The following is a 21,685-nucleotide window of genomic DNA, read 5'->3' on the forward strand; positions in this document are numbered from 1 at the left end:
CCTCCTCCCAGCCACCCCAGCCCTGAGCCCACAGCCACAACACACAGCTTTTATAACCGTTATCCTTTATTGTGCTTAGTGGGGCATCCAGGAGGGGGGGTGGGGGTGACGTTCATTGAGACAGAGAATACACAAAGGGATAAACTCTGTGCTGCCTTCCAGTGGCCGCTGGTTCTCCATCTCTGGGCCAGGTCAGGCCTCCTTCTCCCAGAGTGCGATCCGGCCCAGGTCCCTGAGTCAGCCAGGCTTCCCCCGAGGAGGCCCGCGGGTCACCGCCACCATCACTGACTGGCCTCCCGGTACTGGTGCATCAGGTCACTGACGTCTGTACTTTCCACTTTCACCCAGCCGTCCTCCTTCATGTGGTACACTGCAGGCAGACGGGAAAGAGCGTGGAGTCATGGTCCCCTCGGCGAGGTCCTGCTGACGCTGTTACATCAACGGCGACAACAGCAGCACACGCTCTCAAAGCCCTTGTGACAGGGGCTTCAGTGCCCCTCTTCCGGATCGGAAAACCTGCTCTCTGCCACCCTGCCTCCCCCATACCTCCCAATCTCAACCCCCCTGCCCCCACCCCAGGGACAGAGGGGGGCACTTTGATCTCTTACTATTGACAACGCCTCCAGAATAGCTGTCTCGGTGGGTGGCATGAACAATTGCCCTTCGGCCCAGGTCATAGGCCTCTTCAATACTAAGGTCAGGTCGATAGCCACTATCCATGACCCCATAGGCATGGGAGTTCCCACTACCGGTGGAGAACATATTTCCCGAGAGTCGAGTCCCATTGTCATCCACATAGTAGAGTCCAGGACCCTGTAGGAAGCAAGAAGGTTGGAAGTTGTTGGTAACACCCACATTCAAGTGTGAGCCACAAGAAGTGGACCAGAGACTACAGATGAGCCCAGGAACATGGGAACTAGGAAAGCACTTTGGAAACAATCGTAGAACTTTGAGGAGGAAAAACAAACTTGAAATCAGCTATTTGATCCAAAGGGACAAGCTTATGAAACAATGGTCCACATCCGGACCTAGAAATTGCTGTTGAGCAACAGTTCCGCAACCAAGCTTTCTCTGTGCTGTGCAGGGAAGGGGAGGGAGGGGAGTGTAAGGCCAGGAAACTTACCTCTCGTCTACACCTTGGAATACGCAGCAGGGAGGGGACTCACCTTTTTGTCCCAGCCACAGATCATGCTGCCCATGGAGAGGCCCATGCCCCGGTACTGGCACATCATGTTGGAGAGCAGCTTGGAGGCGGCCGACACAGAGATACGCTCCCCATTCCTCAGATAGTACAGCCTGGGTGAGGACCGGACAGCCAGGGAGAGAGTTTACAAGGGGCAGGAGGACAGCCCTCTGGGCAGGTTACTTGATGAGCAGAATATGGCTGAAGAGATTAGCATCTAAAAGGAATGGTTCTGTAGGATCTCAGGATGGACAAAGATCTGGAATTTATATAGAATTCTTTTCTTTTTTTTAATTCTTTGGGCTCTTGGTGGAGCATGTGGGATTTAGTTCTTGAACCAGGGATCAAACCAATGCTCCCCATGTTGATGTGTGGAGTCTTAACCACTGGACTGCCAGGGAAGTCATCAAAATCACCTAGAGAAATCCCAGTAAATGATATCCCACTAGGGTGGATGGTCATTACTAAATAATTGACAAATAACCTGGGCTTCCCTGGTGGCTCACATGGTAAAGAACCTGCTCGCAATGTAGGAGACTTGGGTTCAATCCCTGGGTTGGGAAGATTCACTGGAAAAGGGGCTGGCAACCCACTCCAGTATTCTTGCCTGGAGAATCCCAGGACAGAGGAGCCTGGTGGACTATACAGTTCATGAGGTCTCAAAGAGTCGGACAGGACTGAGCTACTAACACATTCACTTTCGCTTTCAATCTGGCTTCTTGGCAGGAGCACAAGCTTGAGATTAAAGAGAAGGTTTTTTAATCACCAAAAGGTGGCTTTTTGAGATAGGACATTAGCACTAAGATGTTCTGTGAATGTAGGGAGACTGGGGGAGGAGCAGTGATCTGCAAGATGCAGAACCTGTGCTTAGAGGAGAGTAAGAGGCCTGGCCTACCTGCACTCCTTAGCCAGCAGGCGCTCCCAGTACTGGCAGTCAGCCGCACAGCCGGACATGGTGCCGAGCAGGTAAGGGTTAATCTCAATCACCTTGTTCACCTTTAATGTGGCTGGAAGAAGATGGAGTTTGGGGAGAGGGGGGATGAGCGCACAGGTTTCCCTGAATGTTCCGAGTCAACATCTGGTCCCACTTTGGTGCAGATACTGGACTCCTGCTGAGAGGAGGGCCCAGCTCCCTAGATTCCGCCAGCCGGAACCCACACACTCACCAATGTAATTCCCAGCTGAGGCCCGAGAATCCACGGCCACAATCACCCCATGCTGGAACTTGAAGGCCAGCGTGGTCGTGCCATGAGCCATCTCGATCTGCACCTTACTTTCTCCATTCCCACCCAGGGACCGGAAGAATTCAGTGGGCTAATGAGACAGAAGAGGCAGAGAAAGGACCACTGCAAACTTCCGAAGATGGATGCTCCAGGAAAGCAAATTTGCAGAGCGTGGGAAGGTGAAGATAGCCATACCACGAATAAATGAAGCAGTTAACAACCCAGTTTTGCAAGGAAACGATTGGGGAGACTAAAAAGAAGAGGCCACGACACTGACCTTTTCTATTTACCAGCACAACCAGAAATGAAAATAAAAATTTTTTAAGTTACCATAACTAAACATTTTAAGGGTAACTATAATGATTTTCCATTCATAGGTCATTTAATCCTCAGGAAACACGTTTTATGAATTGTATCCCCACTTTACAGAAGAGAGGCCCAGGAGACCCAGACCAAGTGCTAGGGGACTTGACCAAGGCACACAACAATGAATGGCCGGGGCCAGGCCAACCGCTCAAGGTCATAGGTTTCCCAAGAGAGTCTACAGCCCCTGTATCATAGGGTCGCCCAATAAGGAAGACTCCGTGATCTGTGTGTGATGGAGAACGGGGATCCCACCCTCAGCTCTTTGTCCTAATCTGCACTTCCTAGCCCTCAGGCGGCCAGCCCCCAGGTCCCACGTGGCCTCTTCCCCAGCTCCGGCCCTGGACCCCAAACGAGGCTCTCCTAAAGGATGCCCCCTGCGCGTTTCCCCGCCTCGGAACAGCCTCCAGGCAGCCCCTCCGTTACTCTGCGCACACCCCCACTGCACCCCCCGCCCCCGCCCGCCCGCCTGCCTCCCACGGGATTTTGTTAGAGCCCTGACCTGCATGCCCCGGGGGAGGGCGAGCTCCGGAGATCGCAGGGAGAAGCCGTAGTGGCCGGGGTCCGAGCGCTGCCGGCTTCCCGCGAGGGGCACAGCCCAGTCCCCCCGCTGCCCTCGGGGGGCTCCGCACACGTCTAGCAGCGCCATGGCCGCCCAGCACCCAGAGATCTGGCGGCTCGCGGAGGAGGAAGTGAAAGCGAAAGCCCGAAGCCTTAAGGGGAGGGAACCAAAATGTTTTCCACATCCCCCTGCCCTTTCCGAGGAGCCGTCCCGTGCGAGTCCGGGCACGGGGAGTGTTAGGTTGGGAAGAGGCTTCTCTGCTTCGCCTTCATGGAAATTGGGGAAACGAGGGTGCCAGGCCGTTAGAAGAAAGGAAGAAAGACAGAGCGGCTTCGAAAGCCACCCCCCTCCCCACCCGGCGATGAGGTTTCAGCGAAAGACACGGCCAGCCTGCGGCATCCTCCGGGGACAGTTACGGGGCGGGGTGGGGGTCATAGCATCAAAAGCGCAGCCTCACCCCAAACGGGCTCAACCTCAGCGAGAACCTGGGAGCAGTTTCAGCGGAAACGGAGGAGGGGGGCGCCTAGGAGCCTCGTTTTATAAAAAGTAGGGGAGGGCTAGGAGTGCGTGGCGGCCCTGAGTCCCAGGACAGGTCCCGGGGCGACCGCCCGCCGAATATACCTGCACGAGTGGGGGAACGGAGCGCCCAGGAGAAGGCACAGCCCCAGACTTCCGCCTGGTGCCTCCTAGGGCCTCTCCCAGTTCAACGGTCTCCCCAACCTGTAGCCACCCACAAGAACTGCGCTTTCCGCCCCCAGCTCCTCGCGTAATTCTTGCTGGACCGAGCACTCCGGAGCTCGCCTTTTCTAAACCCCGCCTCTCCTTGCAACCTGATTAGGCCTCATCTGCCCAGCAACTGTTGACGTCACACGAGCACGGCGCGCTCTGAATGGAGGAGGTGTACTAGAGCGCCCCGCCCACTACACTGATGACTCCGGCAGGTTCCACCGCACAGCGCGGTGAACCCCGCTGCAAAGGGCCGGCGCTGGCGAGAGGGATGAACTGCTTTCAGCCGTGCTCACCCTCCAGCCTCCTCCTCCAGGTTCTGAGGCACTGCTGCTGCTGGCGCCTTGGAGGACGCTGCATCCCTGTCTGGCTCACTCTTAGGGGGGCTGGCACAGAGGGCTGGAGAAGTGGAGAGAGCAACCATGGGAACAGAACACTTAGGGGAGAAGATGCCACACTTCGGGCTGGGGATCACTGAGGATGCCGAAGGAGGGAAAGATCCGGCTTCCGAAAAGTGCGCTGCAAACTTCGGCGGGCCACTTGGGCCAATGAAAACATGAGAAACCAGGGTAACAAAACACCAATTTTATTATAAATATCAAGAAACTACAGTGTACTTACGCAAGAAACTGTAGTGTATTTATGGGCCAGCATCTGCCTGGGGTCGGACTGGAAAGAAGCCGACCTTCCATGTGCATTCTAAATCTCTTCATTGTCTGGGTGCTAGCCACAGCAACCCTGCCTCCAAACCCAGTTACACAAGGAGTTAGCACCCCTGTTTTCAAGCCTGAAATCCGCATCACCACAAGAGGAGCTTGGAGAGCAGGTAACACTCATGGCAAAATTTCAGGCATCACCTAGGGGGTTACGTTTCAGAAGCAGCTGCCCATGCTGCAGCTCTGGTAAGACCTCTGTTCTCAAACTCTCCACTATAGAAAGGAGGGAGTGAGGGAGGGAGACAGAGTCTGCGGGTCTGAGGAGTGTTTCATTCTGGAGCCCCTGGCCCGCCAGGAGCCTGCACCATGGCCCAATAGCGTCCTTCATTCGTCATGAGCTGCTGGTGGGTTCCTGCCTCAATGATCGTGCCTCCTTCCAGAAAGAGGATGTGGTCAGCCTGCTCCACCGAACTGAGGCGCTGGGTGATGAAAAGCACTGATCGAGAGCCCCGCTCAGGGCTTTCATAGAGCAGCCGCTCCACCTGAGAAAAGACACAGACTGTCAGAGCTGAGGACCCCTCCCGGCTCAGGAAGACACCTGTGTTTCCAGAGCTGGGAGAGACTTTGCCTCAATCAATACCACCTCTGCCAATAACCTCAAAGAGAGTGAAGAGTCTCCTTCTGAGTGCTTCTCTGTCAAACTTATGATCTGTGAAGGGCTGTTTACATGAGGTGGCAACAGTGGAATAAAAGTAAAGAGTCCTAGGGTGAAACTCAAAACAAGAGAGGGGAGGGTACTGGAAAGTCTCTCCACCCTAATTTTTATATTCTTTTAAGGAAATAAACTGAGTAAAGAGCATGAGCATTCAAGTCAAGCAGACTTTAACTGGGGTCCAGGTTCTGCTACTCAACAGCTGCACAACACTGAGCAGGTAATTCCACCTCTCTTAGTGTCCATGTGCTCATCTGTTGAATGAGGATGACAAGAGCCAGCTCACAAGGGTTCGTGATAAGTGAGGGAGAGAGTACATGTGAAGGGCCATCCAGCATGGCTGGCACGTAGAAAAAGTTCAATTCACATTAGCATTACAAGCATGGCCTTTTGCTCATGTTTGGCTTCACTGATTCAGGATTGTAGATCATCTCTTCTAACCAGTTTTAGGCCTCTTGGGCTCCCCTGATGGCTCAGTGGGTAAAGAATCCACCCACAATGCGGGAGACACAGGAGACTCGGATTCCATCCCTGGGTCAGGAAGATCCTCTGGAGGAGGAAATGGCAACCCACTCCAGTATTCTTGCCTGGGAAATTCCATGGACAGAGGAGCCTGGTGGGCTACAGTCCAGGGGGTTGCAAAGAGCCAGATATGACTGAGCATATGGCTCCAGGCACTAGGCCACCTTGGAGAGAAGCTCATGGGAACTGAGAACTACAAGGACTGGATTGGAAAATTTCCACGTAGTATAATGACAGAGGACGAGTGAGGCAAGGCAGCTTGGGTGGGAAATAGGCGATAAGAAGACGACTGTCTCACCAGGGATTGGCTGTTTGCATCCAGGGCGCTGGTAGCATCATCCAGAATGAGTACGCGTGGTTTCCGGATCAGGGCTCGAGCCAAGGCCACTGCCTGTCGCTGACCCCCTGACAGCTGGCTCCCAGCCTCACCCACCTCTGCAGAGACAAGGGCCAAGGCGAGGACTGGGTAAGCACACATGCACACACACGCACACCCAACAAGGACTGCTGGATGCAGCAGGGTAAGAAAGGTTCTGGGAAGGTAAAGGAGTTCTGAGAATATGAGGATGCAAGAGACACGAGAACAGGATCTTAACTTCAAACTGATGTCAGTGGGGTGGGAGGACCTAAGGAATGAAGGCAAGACTACTGGGGTTTCAGTGAAGGTAAAGATGTCTGGGGGGTGATGGGAGCAAGCACCTGTGTCGTAGCCTTCAGGGAGCTCAGAGATAAAACCGTGGGCTCCGGACTCCACCGCAGCAGCTGTGATTTCCTCCATGGTCGGCTCCTGGACCAGGCCATAGGCAATATTTTCTTTAAAGCTTCTTCCAAACAGCAGAGGCTCTTGTCCCACAGCAGCCACCTAGGACAAAATACAGTGCAGAGTCATAGAACAAGGAACACAGGAGTGTGGTCATCTAGAGACTGAAGGCTGAGCATCTCCACTGAGAGCCTGTCACAGAGTGACACGGCCTCTCTGCTGACCACACGCCCACCTCTCCCCCAGGGTCTCCTAACTTCCGCTCAGAGTGCCCTCGGAGAAGGCTCTCCTGACTTGAGGCTCCCTGCCCTCCCCCATGCCATCTTCTTGCTCACCTGTCTGTGCAGGTAGCGGTGCTCGTATTTGGGGAGGGGCTCCCCATCCAGCAGCACCTGGCCCTCGGTGGGCTGGTACAGGTTCTGCAGCAGCGCGGCCACCGTGCTCTTCCCAGACCCGTTGGGCCCCACCAGCGCCGTCACCTCACCAGGACGAAGGGTGAAGGTCAGCCCCTGGAAGCCAGAGAACCACACACTAAAGGAGAGCCAGAGGCCCCTAACCTTAAGACCAGGTATCATCCACTCATTATGGTGTCTCGCCTACGTCTTCCCCCAGAGAAGAAAGGAGAAAAGCGGGGGAAATACAACAGCTCCTCCCTTCCCACAGACATAGATTGCTCCCCGTGGAGTAGAGATGAAAGATGAAACAAAGACAAAGGCAGAACTTAAGCACCAAGAGCCACACGCTGGATCTCAGACACTGTGGGGAAAAAAGAAAAAATCATATTCAAAAGCACAGTTGGAAAGAAAAAGGAAATACGGAAGTCTGGAGACACAGCCTCTGCTTCGGTGATGCCTCACAGGAGAACCTTCTCCCTAAGAGCATCCACTCCCATTCTCCTTGGAAATCTGGACTATTCTTGAGTTTGGGGCGGCTTTTTGTTTATTTATGTGTGTATTTTGGCTGTGCTGCATCTTTACTGCTACATCCGGACTTTCTCTAGTCGCAACAAGCAGGGGCTACTCTATTTATGGTGTGTGGACTTGTCTTTGCGGTGGCGTCTCTTGTTACACAGCACAGCCTCTAGAGCACATGGTCTTAATTGCCCCATGGTGTGTGGGATCCTCCCAGATCAAGGGTCGAACCCATGCCCCCAGCATTGGCAGACAGATTCTTAACCAGCGGACCACCCACGGAAATCCCTGGGGCAGTTTTAGGGGACAAATGCTACTCATCTTTGCCTCTGAGGGGTGAGGGAGGGTCTGTACATGGTGCTAAGCAGGCTGAAGGCAGGAAGACCATTTAGGATGACCGAGTTGAGAGGGAGGCTGGAGGAACGGAGGGATCTGTAGGTTGTACCTGCAGCACGGGGACATCCGGACGGTTTGGGTAGGCAAAGGAGACATCCTGGAACTGGACGCTGCCGCGCAAAGTTAAGGAAGCCAATGATCCACTCTTTGGGCAGTTAGGGACCCGGTCCAGGTATTCAAATATTTTCTCTGAAAAGCCCACAGCCTTCTGTACCCTGGGGTAGCTGGACAGCAGCACCTGGAGGGGAGGTATGAATAGTGCGGTGGGATGCAGGAAGGACCCAGTCTGTTGCTAGGGTTACAGGATGTGAGGAGGGTGAGGGAGGGAAGGGAAGCGACTTGAATGGCGGTGGCACACAGGAAGGAAAAGCACTGGGGAGTGGCCACGGAGGGACCTCACCTCAACAGCTATGGTGAACTGGATCTGGTACAGAATAAAGGTGACCAGGCGCCCGCTGCTGACAGACCCACTTGTCACCAGCTGCCCGCCAAAATACAGGATTCCCACCTTCAGCAGCATCCCTGAGAGCTGTGGAGAGACCACAGAGAAAAAGGGACTGAAGCAGGAAAGTCAAGAACCAGAATGGTTAATATCAAGGAGAGAGAAAGTCCCTTTGCACCAAGTAACACATGGGGCTCAATGGGGATTAAAGGATGAATCACAGCATCCCGTGGTGTGATCACTCAGGCGCACAGGATACAAGTCAACTACCATCATCACCATCACCAGGAATGCCTTGTTTGGGGAGCATTCTGCTGTTCACAAGAGGCTTTCATGAACGTGATGTCATCTAATTTTCATATCAAGAATCTTATAAACAAGGTTATAGCACTCTCATCTTTTAAAATAAGAAAATAAGTCTCAGAGAAGGTAAGTTACTATTAATAGCCCATGGCTACAGAGCTAACAAGTGGTAGCGTCAAGGCAGGAACTTCTGATCACTGGTCTAATTCTCGGTCAATTACATCACAAGATGCCCCTCCTCCTTGGCTTCTGCTAGTCCCTTGTCTCTCACAAGTTCATCTGCATAGTCCCAGCATGAAGCTGCCCAACAAAAGCTACCTGCCATTCCCCATGCTGCCCCATGAGGCAAGGAGAAGTCCTGGGACTGGAAGACATGGTGCTTTCCTACAAAGGGGGTCATGGAGATTCTGTGCACCATGGGGAAAAGAAGCCATGTAGCATGCCTAGAAAGAAGGAGGGGGTTCAGAACACTAGGTCACCCAGCCCCTGGTTGCTAGGATACAGACACTGAACCCACCCCTGCCCAGTGAAGGAAGAGTGCGGAGCAGGGTCAGGGGAAGGGGAATGGTGATAGGGGATATCAGGGGATAGGCATTCATGCCCAGGTGCTCACACTGGAGGTCCAGAGGTTGACCGCGTAGGCCAGGGCCTCCTTCCGGTTGAGCACCATCATCTCATGCAGCTTTTGCCTGAACTTCTGGGCCTCACCCTCTTCATTGGCAAAGCTCCGAACTGTAGGCATGGCTGACAGCACCTCGATGGCCACCTGGCTGGACTTTGCCAGAGATTCTTGTACCTGTTCTGCCAGCACCTGTGGAGATATGAACCAGAGATACCACACAAGGTTGGCAAACCATGAGGGATGCTAGGACCTGAATTATCCAATCAGAGATTACAGGTGAGAGGCAGCAGAGGGACAAGAGAGAAAAAGACACAGCTCCTACCACTCACCAACTCCCCCGCCCCCATACCAAAGAGAAACAGAAAAGAGGGAAATGCTTCAGAAGGGCCATGGGGGTCATATTCCTGAGATCGGTGTCATATTCTTTTATTTTCTTTTATATTGGGGGCTTCTGTTGTGGCTCAGTGGCAGAGAATCTACCTGCCAGTTCAGAGATATGGGTTTGATCCCTGGGTCGGGAAAATCCTCTGGAGAAGGAAACGGCAACCCACTCCGGTATTTTGCCTGGGAAACCTCATGGACAGAGGAGCCTGGTGGGCTATAGTCCAGGGCGGGGGTTGCAAAGAGTTGGACATGACTTAGCAACTAAACATGGAAAAGGAAATGGCAACCCATTCCAGGACTCTTGCCTGGAAAATCCTGTGGATGGAGGAGCCTGGTAGGCTACAGTCCATGGGGTTGCAAAGAGGTGGACACGACTAGTGACTTCACTTTCTTTCTAGCAACTAGACAACAACATAGCTGATTTATAATATTGTATTAGCTTCAGTAGTACAGGAAAGTGATAGATATTTATGTATATATATACATATATATATGACTTCCCATGTGGCTCAGTGATAAAGAATCCGCCTGCCAATGCAAGAGATCTGGGTTCCATCCCTGGGTTGGGAAGATCCCCTGGAGAAGGAAATGGCAACACAATATCTATTCTTTTTCAGATTCTTTCCCTATATATCATTACAGAGTATTGAGCAGAGTTCCCTGTGCTATCCAGTCGGTTGTTACTGATTATTTTATTAATATATATACAGTAGTGTCTATATGTTAATCCTAACCTCAGGTTGTGGGAGACGTTAGAAGACACGGAGAACATGAAAACTGACACTGAGCAGCCCAAGAATGTGCACAAATAGACCCACAGAGATGATGAATCAGTGCAGGCGCCAGGAAAGAACCCTGACAGGAAGCGAGCCCACCACATCTGGGCAATAGGAGTCAGTGTAGGTTGAGGCAACTCCCCAGACACACCTTGTACCATTTCCCCATCTTCTCAGGCAGAAGAAAAAGCAGGGGCAGGGCGACCAGGGTGATCATAGTGAGGGACGTGGACGCCCAGAGCATGAGCCCCAGGAGACACAGTCCCCGGATGAGGTACCACAGCAACAGGCTGAGATCCGAACTCAGAGACTCACTCATGGTGGACGTGTCATCTATCACCCGAGATGTGATTTCACCTGTCAAGGGTTGGGGAGAAGAGGGTGGTGTGAATGAGAATCTCAGAGTGATGGGAGGGACAGGTGAGCCAGGGTGCCAAGGGAAGGGTTCTAAGAAGGCTGAGAAGACAAGGTCAGTGGTTAGGGAGACTTGGAACCTCAACACAAGGAGAAAGTATTCCAGAGGAAAAGACTGGCTAAAGATTTCCAGTTTAAAAAAAAAAAAAAGATGCACTTGTGAATTTCCTTTTCTCTGACAGATTTCTGTTCTCTAAGAACTTTTATATCCCAGGTACAGGGGCAGGAAAAACTTAAGCAGATCATCTAACATAGCTGGAGAGAAACAAAGTTGCTGTTAGACAGCAGTCCAGGAAACTGTAGCAAGCACTGGACTGAGAATCAAGAGAGGGGTTCTGTCTCCGAGTTCATCTCTGTCCATACGGATCTATTCAAGTGCCAGCATTTGGGGATGGCCTCAGTTCCCTTCTCTGCAAAGCAAGGTGGCTGGACTCTGTGATCTCAAAATTCCAAGGTTTTAAATTCCACTCATTTGTATCTAAACACACACAGAGGGATAAGTCTGTAAGGCTTGGATGGAAACACTAGGCTTTTCTTAAATAAAAGGAGTATGTTTTGCTCTTGAGACATGTTGAGAATAAGACATGACAATGTTTATGTGTGAGAGATAGAAATCAAGGTTATAAGTAAAAGAGGAGGTATGGGCTTCCCTGGTGGCTCGGATGGTAAAGAATCTCCCTGCAATGCAGGAGACCTGGGTACGATCTCTGGTTCGGGAAGATCCCCTAGAGAACCCACTCCAGTATTCTTGCCTAGAGAATTCCATGGACAGAGAGCCTGGTGGGCCACAGTCCATGAGGTCCCAAAGAGTCGGACATGACTGAGAGACTAATAATTTAATACTTTATGGGTATATAAACAGTAAGTGAATGGATAGTGAAAAGATTTTCATGAGAAACCTGTTTGGTTCTTTTGAAAGAACTCTGTCTCCTGGCGCAGGACAGCCTGAAACACCTCTCCCTGCAAGTGGCTATGCATGCGGCCCATGGTGCTGTTGTAGATTCCATCCGCTGTGAACTCCAGCACTGCGCTACAGGGAGACAAGAGAAGGGGGCCCAGGGCGGTCAGGAGGTCCCCCAGAAGTTTACCCTGGACGGCAGCCCCAACTTCCAATTCCCACTTTTTCCGAATCCCCTGTCCCCCAGCCTTCCAACTTCAGTGCCCAGACCTGGCTATGGTGAGGACCGACATGAGAGTCACGTTCTGAGTGAAGGCAGCGGCGGTCTCATCCTGTACAATCCAGTCGGTGAGCCGGCCAGTGAAGAACGGAATGGCCATCTCCCCTGCGGAGGGGAACAAATAGCAAGTCTAAGCAGGTCAGCTCTCACCAGGCCCTGGCCCACCGGCCTTTATTCATTCTTCTGCAGAGCAGTGGCAGAAAGACACCATCTCCACTTACACGGGGCCCAAAGACCTTTAGAGGTTTAATGAGGAAGCCTAGCGGTTGTAGGATGGGCTGCCCCGGAAAAGCCCTTGTCCACGGTGGCCAGTAAAGCAACAACACGCAGGGCAGCCCTGGAGTCCAGGACCCCTGACAATTACCCAGTCAGGACCTTCCCGCTCCAGTGGGGTGATCAAGACCTGAGCTGGGTCCCCTTCCCCTCACCCACATTTCCGAGAACGCACACCAATTGATCTCACTGACCATGCCCCTCGATTCTTACCCAGTCCTCCAGTCCCGTCCCCCTTCCCGTTGCACCACCCCCCCTTACCGAAACAGGAGAGGAACACCAGGGCCAGAATGAACTGCACGTGGCTTTTCTCCGGACCCAGGAAGACTAGAAGCCGACTCATCGCCAGGCCAAAAGCCCCGCGAGCTCCTTGCACCCAGAGGCTCCTGATCTTATACCACAGGGTGGCCGCGGGCAGTGCCGCCCAGTAGCTGAAAGCGAAAGCGTCCAGGCGACCTTCCCAGTGCAGGTGCCCGGCGCTGTCCGCATCCTCGGGGGCTCGCCAGGAGACCAGCTCTCGGAACAAGGCAAGTCCCGGCAGGGCCAAGCCCAGCGCCGCCGCCAGCGGCTCCAAAACAGCCAGCCACCCGAGGACTCGCGTGCTTTCCCTCCGGAAGCCCAGCGCGGCCCCGACGACGCCGCGGGCCCCCAGCCACAGCAGCGCGCAGCGGCTCAGGCCGGCCACCCAGACCCGGAGCAGCGGCAGCTCAGGGGGCACCAGCCGCGAGGCCACTCGGGGCAGCGCCGGCCGGAGCAGCATCCAGTCGGCGAGGAGAAGCAGCGCCGTCCCCAGCCACCCGACGGCGGCGCGGGGGAGGCGCGGGCGCCCGCGGGGAACTGGGGACCCCGAGCAGGCCATGGGCGCGCGCGGTCCCGGATCTCGCTGTCCCCGACGGGGTGCTGTAGGACTCCGAGCCCGGGGCTGGAGCCGGGACCGCCGCGGGGAGGGGCCGGGGCGGGCCGGGGCGGGGCCTCGGAAAGTCCCGGGAGCCAGCCGAGCCCGCGGCGCTGCCCAGAAGCGGGCGGTTTAGGGGAAAGAGAAAACGAAAGCGGCCCGGCTTCCCAGGCCCGGCCCCTACGGAGGCGGCCGGCCCAGAGCACCTGGGAGGAGCACGGAGACCTCAGATCCGAGGCTGACCTCCTCGATCGCCACCCGAGCCCCGCCTGCAGGTGCCGCGCTGCCCGGGACTTTCTGGCCCCGGGTCTGCAGGCGGGGCTCCTGCGTCATCCGTCTCTGGGCAGATCCGCTGGCCCCGGTCTCTTGCGTCATCTATCTCCGGGTAGACCCGCCCCGCACAGGTTAGCTCCGGGCCGCCCCACGCTGCGGCGCGGACTCGGGCGCCCCCTGGCGGGCGCGGCGCGAGGGCGGGGCCTCGGGCAGCGTGCCGCGCGCGGTCCCTGGTCGGAAACCAGAGCCCGGAGCGGCGAGCCTCGCGGAGCCGGGATGCTGCGGACCGGAGCCCCCAACGGGGACTTGCCCCGGGCAGGAGAAGTCCACACCGGGGTAATGAGTCTGGAGCATCAGCTGAGGGACGAAGGGACGGGCGGACCCTGGAAGCGCCACAGGGTGAACTCGGAGACTCGCAAGAGGGAGGAGACCGCTTGCAGCAGCCGGGGCGCGCATCCCAAAAGGAACACGGGCGTCTCCGTACAGAAGCAGGGTGCCCGGGTGGCCGCCAAGGGACTGGGCGCGAGGGGCCGGCGGGGAAGGGGCGCTTGGGCTCCGATCTGAAAGCGTTGAGGGGAAGCTGCTCTAGAGCGCTTTCGCTTTCACTCTGGACTAGAGACAGGGGCTGCTTCAATGAAGGGGAGAGAGCTGGGGAAGGTGCGCAGAGATAAAGACACGGTGCCCAGAGTGAACAGGACGGCACTTGGGGAGGAACGCGTCCCACAGACCTTTGATGGACTCGCGCGGGGGAACTTACGGACCGGGCACTGCTCACGAGGGTTCCCTGTGAGCTGGCGCTGCCAGTGCCCAGCCTGGTCCAGGAAGGAAGGCAGCTACTTGGGCCGGGTGCACCGTGCTCCCCTCCCGGTGTCTTCCTCATCCACCTCCACAACCTGCTAGAGGACTTTTGCCCAGGCTGGGCCCCCGGGGGGCTGGTGGCAGCCCTTGGCTGGCTGGCTTCTGCTCTCAAGTGACCGCCACCACTCTCAGCTTCCGGCAGCCTTGTTATAACGGAGTAACCTCTCAGGTGGGGTTACTCCTGATCTCTGGTCCGCTCTTCACGATGAATCAGTGTGTCAAAATGAGCACCCCGGCCAATATCCCCGGAGGCCAGAACAACTTATGAAGCCCTGAGGAATATAGCAGTGAAATCATTTATTAATTAGAAACTCTTCCCCTCACCACCAGATGAACAGTGGAAAGTAAGAAGTACAAGTCAGAACAAACCCTGGGAGCTGGATGGGGGTTTTAGTCCTGTGTGACCTTGGGCAAGTCACTTGCCTTCTGTATGATGCAGTTTCTTCCTTTGTAGGATCTTTAAAGTTAAAAAAAAGAAAATGTGGCTTTTTTCTCCTTCACTTTTCCTGGAAAAGTCAGCTAAAACTCCCCAATCAAATCCTCTCTTGCTACAGATCTCTTCCCCTGGCTATTTACTCTTTTAAAGAAAAAAAAATTACTTTTTAGCCACTCCACATGGCATGTGGGATCTTGGTTCCTTGACCAGGGATCAAACCCATGGCCCCTACAAAGGAAGCACAGTCTTAACCACTGGACCGCCAAGGAAGTCCCCTTGCTGTTTACCTCTTGATCAGAAATTCTTAAATGAGACCTTTATTTTAAACTGCCCCATGTGTTTCTTGATATTTTACTCCTTCCTTGACACATGGCCATGGTAACCACTGACCTCTGAGATGTTTTCCCTTGTTCAGTAAACTGATTAAGGGGAGAGTGGGGTGGACGATTCTGGGCTAATAAAAAGGCTTGAGCTTGTTTCCCAAGGTCACGGTCACTTGCTGTGTGGCAAGATCTGCAGCACATCTGTTCACACAACAAGCCCGAGCAGAGGTCATTCATTTGTGCAGCTGCGTCATCAGGGCCTGGAAGTGCCCCCCTGAGCCCTTCACTCAGAGGGAGCACTTAAGCCCCTGGGAGCTTCATCCCACCTCTCTCTTCACAGCGGGAAGAATTTTAGGGATGCCATTCTTTCTATGTGATACCACCAGCCAGACTCTGACGTTCCCTTGCAGCCAGGAAAGACAATAGACAAAACGGGAAGAAAAAAAAATCCCATCCTGGGAGTCAACTCTGGCCTAAATTACCAGATAACCTTGAGCCAGTTGCCTCCCCTCTCTGAGAATGTTTCCTTATCTAACATGAAAGGGTCAAGGCTCTTCTGCTCTGACGTTCTATCCCATGTCTCCGCAGACAACCATCATGGCAGTAGAGTTTGATGGGGGCGTTGTGGTGGGATCGGATTCCCGGGTGTCTGCAGGGTGAGTACCAGTGACCCTGGGTACTTTTGGAAGGAAGCCCATGGCGCCTAATGCACAATTTTAATCATTCATAAAGAGACTGGCATACTGAAGCTCTGGAGAAACTGAGTGAACCTTTCAGAAAGGCACTATAATAAGATATTGGGTGAGGGATTGGGTCTCTGAATTCATGGAGAGCAATCTGGGGCCTGAATGCTAACGTGGCCTGTCCCAGGGGGTCATCGAATTGGGTCTGAAAACAGTTTAGGAAATAGGGATTTCAGAGGTCTTCCTTCCATCTGTGTTTAGAGATAGAAAAGATGGTTCTGCCGAGCAGGTATCCTGGTTTCTGATCCACTGTGTGAACTAAGTTTGTCTTTCTCCCTTTTGGCCAGTTTCCCCACATACAAGAAAAGTATACAGGATTAGATCAACATTACTTACTTTACATGCCATAGGACATACAACTTTCTCAAGATGGTTAATAGCAAAGAAAAATTAGTAAGGGGAAGATTGTTCTTAATTTAATGTAGTATTTTTGTTTTATTATAAAATGTAAGTCTGATTTTGATTATTACTTGCAGGGTTTCATTTGTCTGAGACAATTTTTTCCTTCCTGCTTTAATCCAGGCATTAAATTTCATGTACTCTGAAGCCATTCTATTGTCAAAAGAACATCAGAAATTTTAACAACTCGATGTATGATCCTGCAGTCCCACTTCTGGGCATATAGCCAGGCAAAACTGTAATTCAAAAAGATGCCTGCACCCTTGTGTTCATAGCAGTACACATGTTCTTTATCCATTCCTCTGTTGATGGACATTTAGGTTGCTGCTGTGTCCTGGCTTTTGTAAATAATGCTGCAATGAACACTGGGGTGTATATATCTTTTTGAATTATAGTTTTCTCCAGAAATATGCCCAGGAGTGGGATTTCCGGGTGATATGGTAGTTCTAGGTTTAGATTTTTAAGGAAGCTCCACACTGTTCTCCATAGTGTCTGTACCAATTTACATTCCTATCAACAGTATTAACGATGTTCCCTTTTCTCCATACCTTCACCAGCATTTATTGTTTGTAGATTTTTTTATGATGGCCATTCTGACCAGTGTGAGGTGATAATTCATTGTAGTTTTTATTTTTACAAAAACAGAGACTCACAGACAAAGAAAACAGACCTGTGGATGTTAGGGTGGGAGAAAGGAGGAGGACAGGGTCTGGGATTGGCAGGTGCGAACTGTTAATGTACAGAGTGGATAGAGCGTGTCTCTGATAATCAGTGGTTGAGCATCTTTTCATGTGCTTTTTGGCCATCTGTATGTCTTCTTTGGAGAAATGTCTATTTAGATCTTGCACCCGTTTTTTGATTGGATTATTTGTTTTTTGATATTCAGCTGAATGAGCTGTTTGTATATTTTGGAGATTAATCCCTTGTTGGTTGCATCATTTGCAAATATTTTCTCTCATTCTGAGGACTGTCTTTATACTAAATTTTAAAAAAGGAGTGGATAACTGTATATAATTCACTTTGCCATACACCTCAAAGTAACACAACAGTGTAAATCAACTATACTCCAATACAAAATTTTTAAAGATGTGATATATATGTATATTGTGTGTGTGTGTGTGTATATATATATCACAATGGACTATCAGTCCTAAAAAAGAATGAAATAATGCCATTTGCAGCAATGGCAGAGATGATCAAATTAGGCACAGTCAGAAATAGATACCATATGATATCACGTATACATGGAATCTAAACTACGACAAATGAACATAGCCGCAAAGTGGAAACAGACTCACAGACGTAGAGAGCAGACCTGTGGTTGCCGAGGTGGGGGCGGGGAGAGGACTGGGAGTCTGGGATCAGCAGACGCAGTTATATACATAGAATGGATAAACAACAAGTTCCTACCATACAGCACAGGGAACTTATTCAAAATCCTGTGATAAACCATGATGGAAGGGAATATGAAAAAGAAGAGTATATATGTATAACTGAATCACTTTGCTGATCGAACCTGGGTCTCCCGCATTCCAGGCAGACGCTTTAACCGCTGAGCCACCAGGGAAGCCCCGTAGAAATTAACACAACACTGCAAATCAACTATACTTTTTTTTTTAATTGGCAACTCTGACGCTGATGACTTTGCACTGCTTGCTGACAGGGAGGCGGTGGTGAACCGAGTGTTTGACAAGCTCTCCCCGCTGCACCAGCACATCTACTGCGCTCTCTCCGGCTCAGCTGCTGACGCTCAGGCCATAGCGGACATGGCCGCCTACCAGCTGGAGCTCCATGGGTATGAAACGGTGGGCTCCCCCGTCCAGGCTGCCTAGAGTTTCCCCCACTCAGTGAACGCCAGCACCGTGTCCTATTCCAGGGGTGCTACCGTGGAAAATGAAAACTTCTTGCTTTGCCTTCAGCTTTCATTTCTCTTTGAACTGGCACTTGGCTCTCTCAAAGCTGGTTTCTGCATCTGTAAAGCAGAGATAACTAACAACACCTCCCCTACCTCACCAGATAGTTATTTCCAAAACCAAAAAATATGCGTAAAAGTGATTTGAACACTGCAGATCACTCTTCTAATATAAATAGTGAGGAAGAAAATGAGGACTTCGCCCACCACGGTATCAGGTGGTGACCGTGTGGGAACCAAGGTCACGGGGCAGAAGTGATGCTTATCTGCTAAACCCATATGTGCAGGGCTCCGGCAGCCAGGAGACTTTTGTCACTGGGGACCGGGGGGCGGGGGACAGAGTAAAGGAGGGAGAACAATTAACAATTGAAACCTTCTTCCTAGTGGGTAATGTGAGACTCTGGTTCCCCTGCACCACTGGGAAGGGAGCTGGAGTCTGAATCCTTACAGCTAGTTTTTAGGGGTCACCTGGCAGAGATGAGGATGATGGTCTAGGAGGGTGGACCTCCAGGAAAGCATATCACCACCTATTCCTAACCCTTCCTTCAGGATGGAACTGGAGGAACCCCCGCTCGTTCTGGCTGCTGCCAACGTGGTGAGAAACATCACCTATAAATATCGAGAGGACTTGTCCGCACATCTCATGGTAGCTGGCTGGGACCAACGCGAAGGGGGCCAGGTGAGTCTCTCCCAGCGTCCCCCCTTCCTTGGAGTTACCCTCTCCCCCAGAGAGGGAGATGGCGGTTATATGGCATTCCAGCCTTGAGTTCCAAAGACACTGCCCCTAAAAGCATAGGACCGTCTCAAAGGAGAAGCGTATGAGGTGCTGGGGCTTCACTGCAGGGCGTGGAGACCACCTGCCTGTCTCAGGGCTGAGCAGAGGATGCAGGCTCCCAGAGTCTGAACGGAGGGTGCCTCCCCAGGTGTACGGGACCATGAGCGGGATGCTGATTCGACAGCCCTTCGCCATCGGTGGCTCTGGCAGCACCTACATCTATGGTTACGTGGATGCAGCGTATAAACCAGGCATGTCCCCGGAGGAGTGCAGACGCTTCACCACAAATGGTAATACGCAGGTGGGAGGGCACCTGGGGCAGGGGCTACACGTGGTAAGGACGTCGAGTGTGAGGACGAGAAAGACATCGATGCCCATCTAACGAAATGTCCAAATGGGACACCTTTGAGAGTGAAGGTGCAAAGGCTAAATGAGATGGGCTTTCAGGACAAAGTTCAGATGGTCAAGAGTCCGCCTGCAATGCAGGAGACTTGGGTTCGATCCCTAGGTTGGAAAGATCCCCTGGAGAAGGGAATGGCTACCCACTCCAGTACTCTTACCTGGAGAATTTTATGGACAGAGGAGCCTGGCGGGCTACAGTCCATGGGGTTTCAAAGAGTCGGACACGACTGAGGAACTAACGCACTTCAGGACAAAAGGCGTAAACCAAGACTGTTCTGCGCACACCAAAGATCTAGGGTGACCGCAGGAAACGAGTTGTGTGCTTGGGCCAGCCCGTAAGAGCCAATTGTTACATATTCAAGGATTTGGGAGCTGCTTGCTTATCTACTTGTTACAAAATCATCATGGTGGGAGTATTGAGACCATGGACATTGCATGAAGACCTTTGTATTTTTCTAAGTTGCATCTCTAAATACGCATCTCTAGGAGATGTGCTCTGAAGTCTGCATGTAGTAGTAGGCATATGGGCAGAAGGGAAGGGAAACCGTTTTTTAAAAATAGTTATTTATCTGGCTGCACAGGGCCTTAGTTGCAGCATGTGGGATCTAGTTGCTTTACCAGGAATGGATCCCAGGCTCCCTGCACTGGAAGCACAGGGTCTTAGCCACCAGACCACCAGGGAGGTCCCATGGGACACGACTTCTGCAGCTAAGCTGCTCTCGCTTCCTCTCTCCACCCGGCACCCTTTGCAGCGATTGCCCTGGCCATGAAGCGGGACGGCTCCAGCGGGGGCGTCATCTACCTGGCCACCATCACGGGCGCTGGGGTGGACCATCGCGTCATCCTGGGCGATGAGCTGCCAAGATTCTATGACGAGTGAATCTCCTTCCTCGGACTCTCCTTCTTTATTTTGTAATAAACTTTCTGGAACCAGAAGCTGATATGGTCCGTGTGCACTCAGAGAGGTGAAGCTTGGGAAGGGGGCTTCTGCCCACCCAAATGTTAGCGTATCTTTTGTATTCTTTTGTCCCCTACTTCTAAAACATCTTTCCCAGAGGAGGGCAGTGGGGGAGCAGGTGAGAATCAGGTGTACGTGACAGATCTCAGGTAGCTAAGACAGCTACACACCTGAGAATTAGCTAGAAGCACCAGCCAGATCACATGGAAAAGGATTCCTCTCATAACGCATTCATTCACATTAGAAGCCAAAACATGATAAGTGTTTAAATATTTGTGGAAGGGGGACTTGTGAATTTCAAAGAATAGTAACAATAACCCAAAAAAGCAACATTTATTGAACTGAGCATTGGCTACATGCCTGTAAACTTTTTATGTCTTAGAACCCAAACCAAAAGACCTTAGGTATGGGCTACAACTATTGACTCTTCAATGTAAGAATCGATGGAAGGTTACTATGAGTAAGTCATGGCAATTCAAAAGTGGAGATGTGGGATTTTGTTTACAAATGCCCTTCCTCTACCACTGACGTGAAACCTGTTCCCTCAAGACTCAGATACCATCTCCTCCCTGAAATCTGCAAGAATTAGCCCAGCCCAACATTTAACACTTGGGACGCTGTTTGATGTTTGAATAACGGTATTCAACAGGCTGAGCTCTGGACCTGTCTTTGCCAGGCATTTCCTGAGAAACAGGACAAACCACCCCCCTCCTCTGAGCCCTTGTTTTCTCTTCTGTCAAATGGGGTGTTGAGTGACTTCTGAGATGCTTTAATGACAGTCAATGCCATTTGACACACAAGTGAGCAGTCAAGAGGTATATTTAACAGAATCCTAGTGGGCCACCGAGGAAGCTTCTGTCTGCTTTTCTTTCCAGATCTCAGGGGAAACATACAAAGCACCCTAAGACATCCCTATGTTCTTGGTAGTATGTATTCGGTTTGGAGAAAATGAATCTAAAATTACTATTGCCTTGAGTTCTTTCTAGCCACGAGATTTAACTTATTTTGAAATTCAGTGTAATAGTTTTGAGTATATTTTTCCTGCTGATTACAACAACTCAGAACACTGGAGAGTAGACAAAAGCAGGCACTAAACCACTCTGAAAAATAAACAAAAAACAGGTGGATTGTGGAGAGACTGAAAACCGGAGGAGACAGCATTCTGAGGGGAAAGGAGGGCTCAGAGGCTTTTCCACTTTCCTCTCACAGCTCTGCCCTGAAGTCCAGCGTCGACTGCAGAGCTGCACTCCTGAGCTTCATCTCCGAGAAAAACACTATGGTTCTGGCCAGGGGAAGGGAGAAAGC

The 21,685-nt window shown here is 52.0% G+C and overlaps 3 protein-coding genes across 6 annotated transcripts; 1 reads left to right on the forward strand and 2 right to left on the reverse strand.

Moving 5' to 3' along the window:
* Positions 1-48: 48 nt before the first annotated feature.
* PSMB8 (proteasome 20S subunit beta 8) lies at positions 49-4,109 on the reverse strand. Of its 3 annotated transcripts, XM_061397855.1 has the most exons (7): positions 3,953-4,097; positions 3,272-3,482; positions 2,350-2,497; positions 2,079-2,190; positions 1,167-1,296; positions 609-813; positions 49-370 (listed from the first exon to the last, which is right to left on the reverse strand). In XM_061397855.1, exons 2-7 carry the CDS (start codon positions 3,416-3,418, stop codon positions 282-284), a joined length of 831 nt encoding a protein of 276 aa, XP_061253839.1. In that variant the 5' UTR covers positions 3,419-3,482; positions 3,953-4,097; the 3' UTR covers positions 49-281. The 3 variants fall into 3 exon arrangements, with proteins under 3 accessions (XP_061253839.1, XP_061253838.1, XP_061253840.1); XM_061397854.1 differs by having other exon boundaries at positions 3,272-4,109; XM_061397856.1 differs by lacking the exons at positions 2,350-2,497; positions 3,953-4,097 and having other exon boundaries at positions 3,272-3,927.
* Positions 4,110-4,627: 518 nt separating this feature from the next.
* TAP1 (transporter 1, ATP binding cassette subfamily B member) lies at positions 4,628-13,633 on the reverse strand. Its single transcript, XM_061397849.1, has 11 exons — positions 12,668-13,633; positions 12,124-12,238; positions 11,855-11,985; positions 10,693-10,898; positions 9,373-9,570; positions 8,415-8,543; positions 8,064-8,252; positions 7,043-7,216; positions 6,647-6,809; positions 6,246-6,382; positions 4,628-5,255 (listed from the first exon to the last, which is right to left on the reverse strand). Exons 1-11 carry the CDS (start codon positions 13,263-13,265, stop codon positions 5,043-5,045), a joined length of 2,253 nt encoding a protein of 750 aa, XP_061253833.1. The 5' UTR covers positions 13,266-13,633; the 3' UTR covers positions 4,628-5,042.
* On the forward strand, positions 13,615-20,358 carry PSMB9 (proteasome 20S subunit beta 9). Of its 2 annotated transcripts, none has more exons than XM_061397858.1 (6): positions 13,615-13,705; positions 15,780-15,847; positions 17,997-18,128; positions 18,795-18,924; positions 19,169-19,310; positions 20,175-20,358. In XM_061397858.1, exons 2-6 carry the CDS (start codon positions 15,789-15,791, stop codon positions 20,300-20,302), a joined length of 591 nt encoding a protein of 196 aa, XP_061253842.1. In that variant the 5' UTR covers positions 13,615-13,705; positions 15,780-15,788; the 3' UTR covers positions 20,303-20,358. The 2 variants fall into 2 exon arrangements, with proteins under 2 accessions (XP_061253842.1, XP_061253841.1); XM_061397857.1 differs by lacking the exon at positions 13,615-13,705 and adding an exon at positions 13,763-13,910.
* Positions 20,359-21,685: the final 1,327 nt, after the last annotated feature.

Source organism: Bos javanicus, chromosome 23 (assembly GCF_032452875.1).
Source record: "Bos javanicus breed banteng chromosome 23, ARS-OSU_banteng_1.0, whole genome shotgun sequence".
NCBI lineage: Eukaryota > Metazoa > Chordata > Mammalia > Artiodactyla > Bovidae > Bos > Bos javanicus.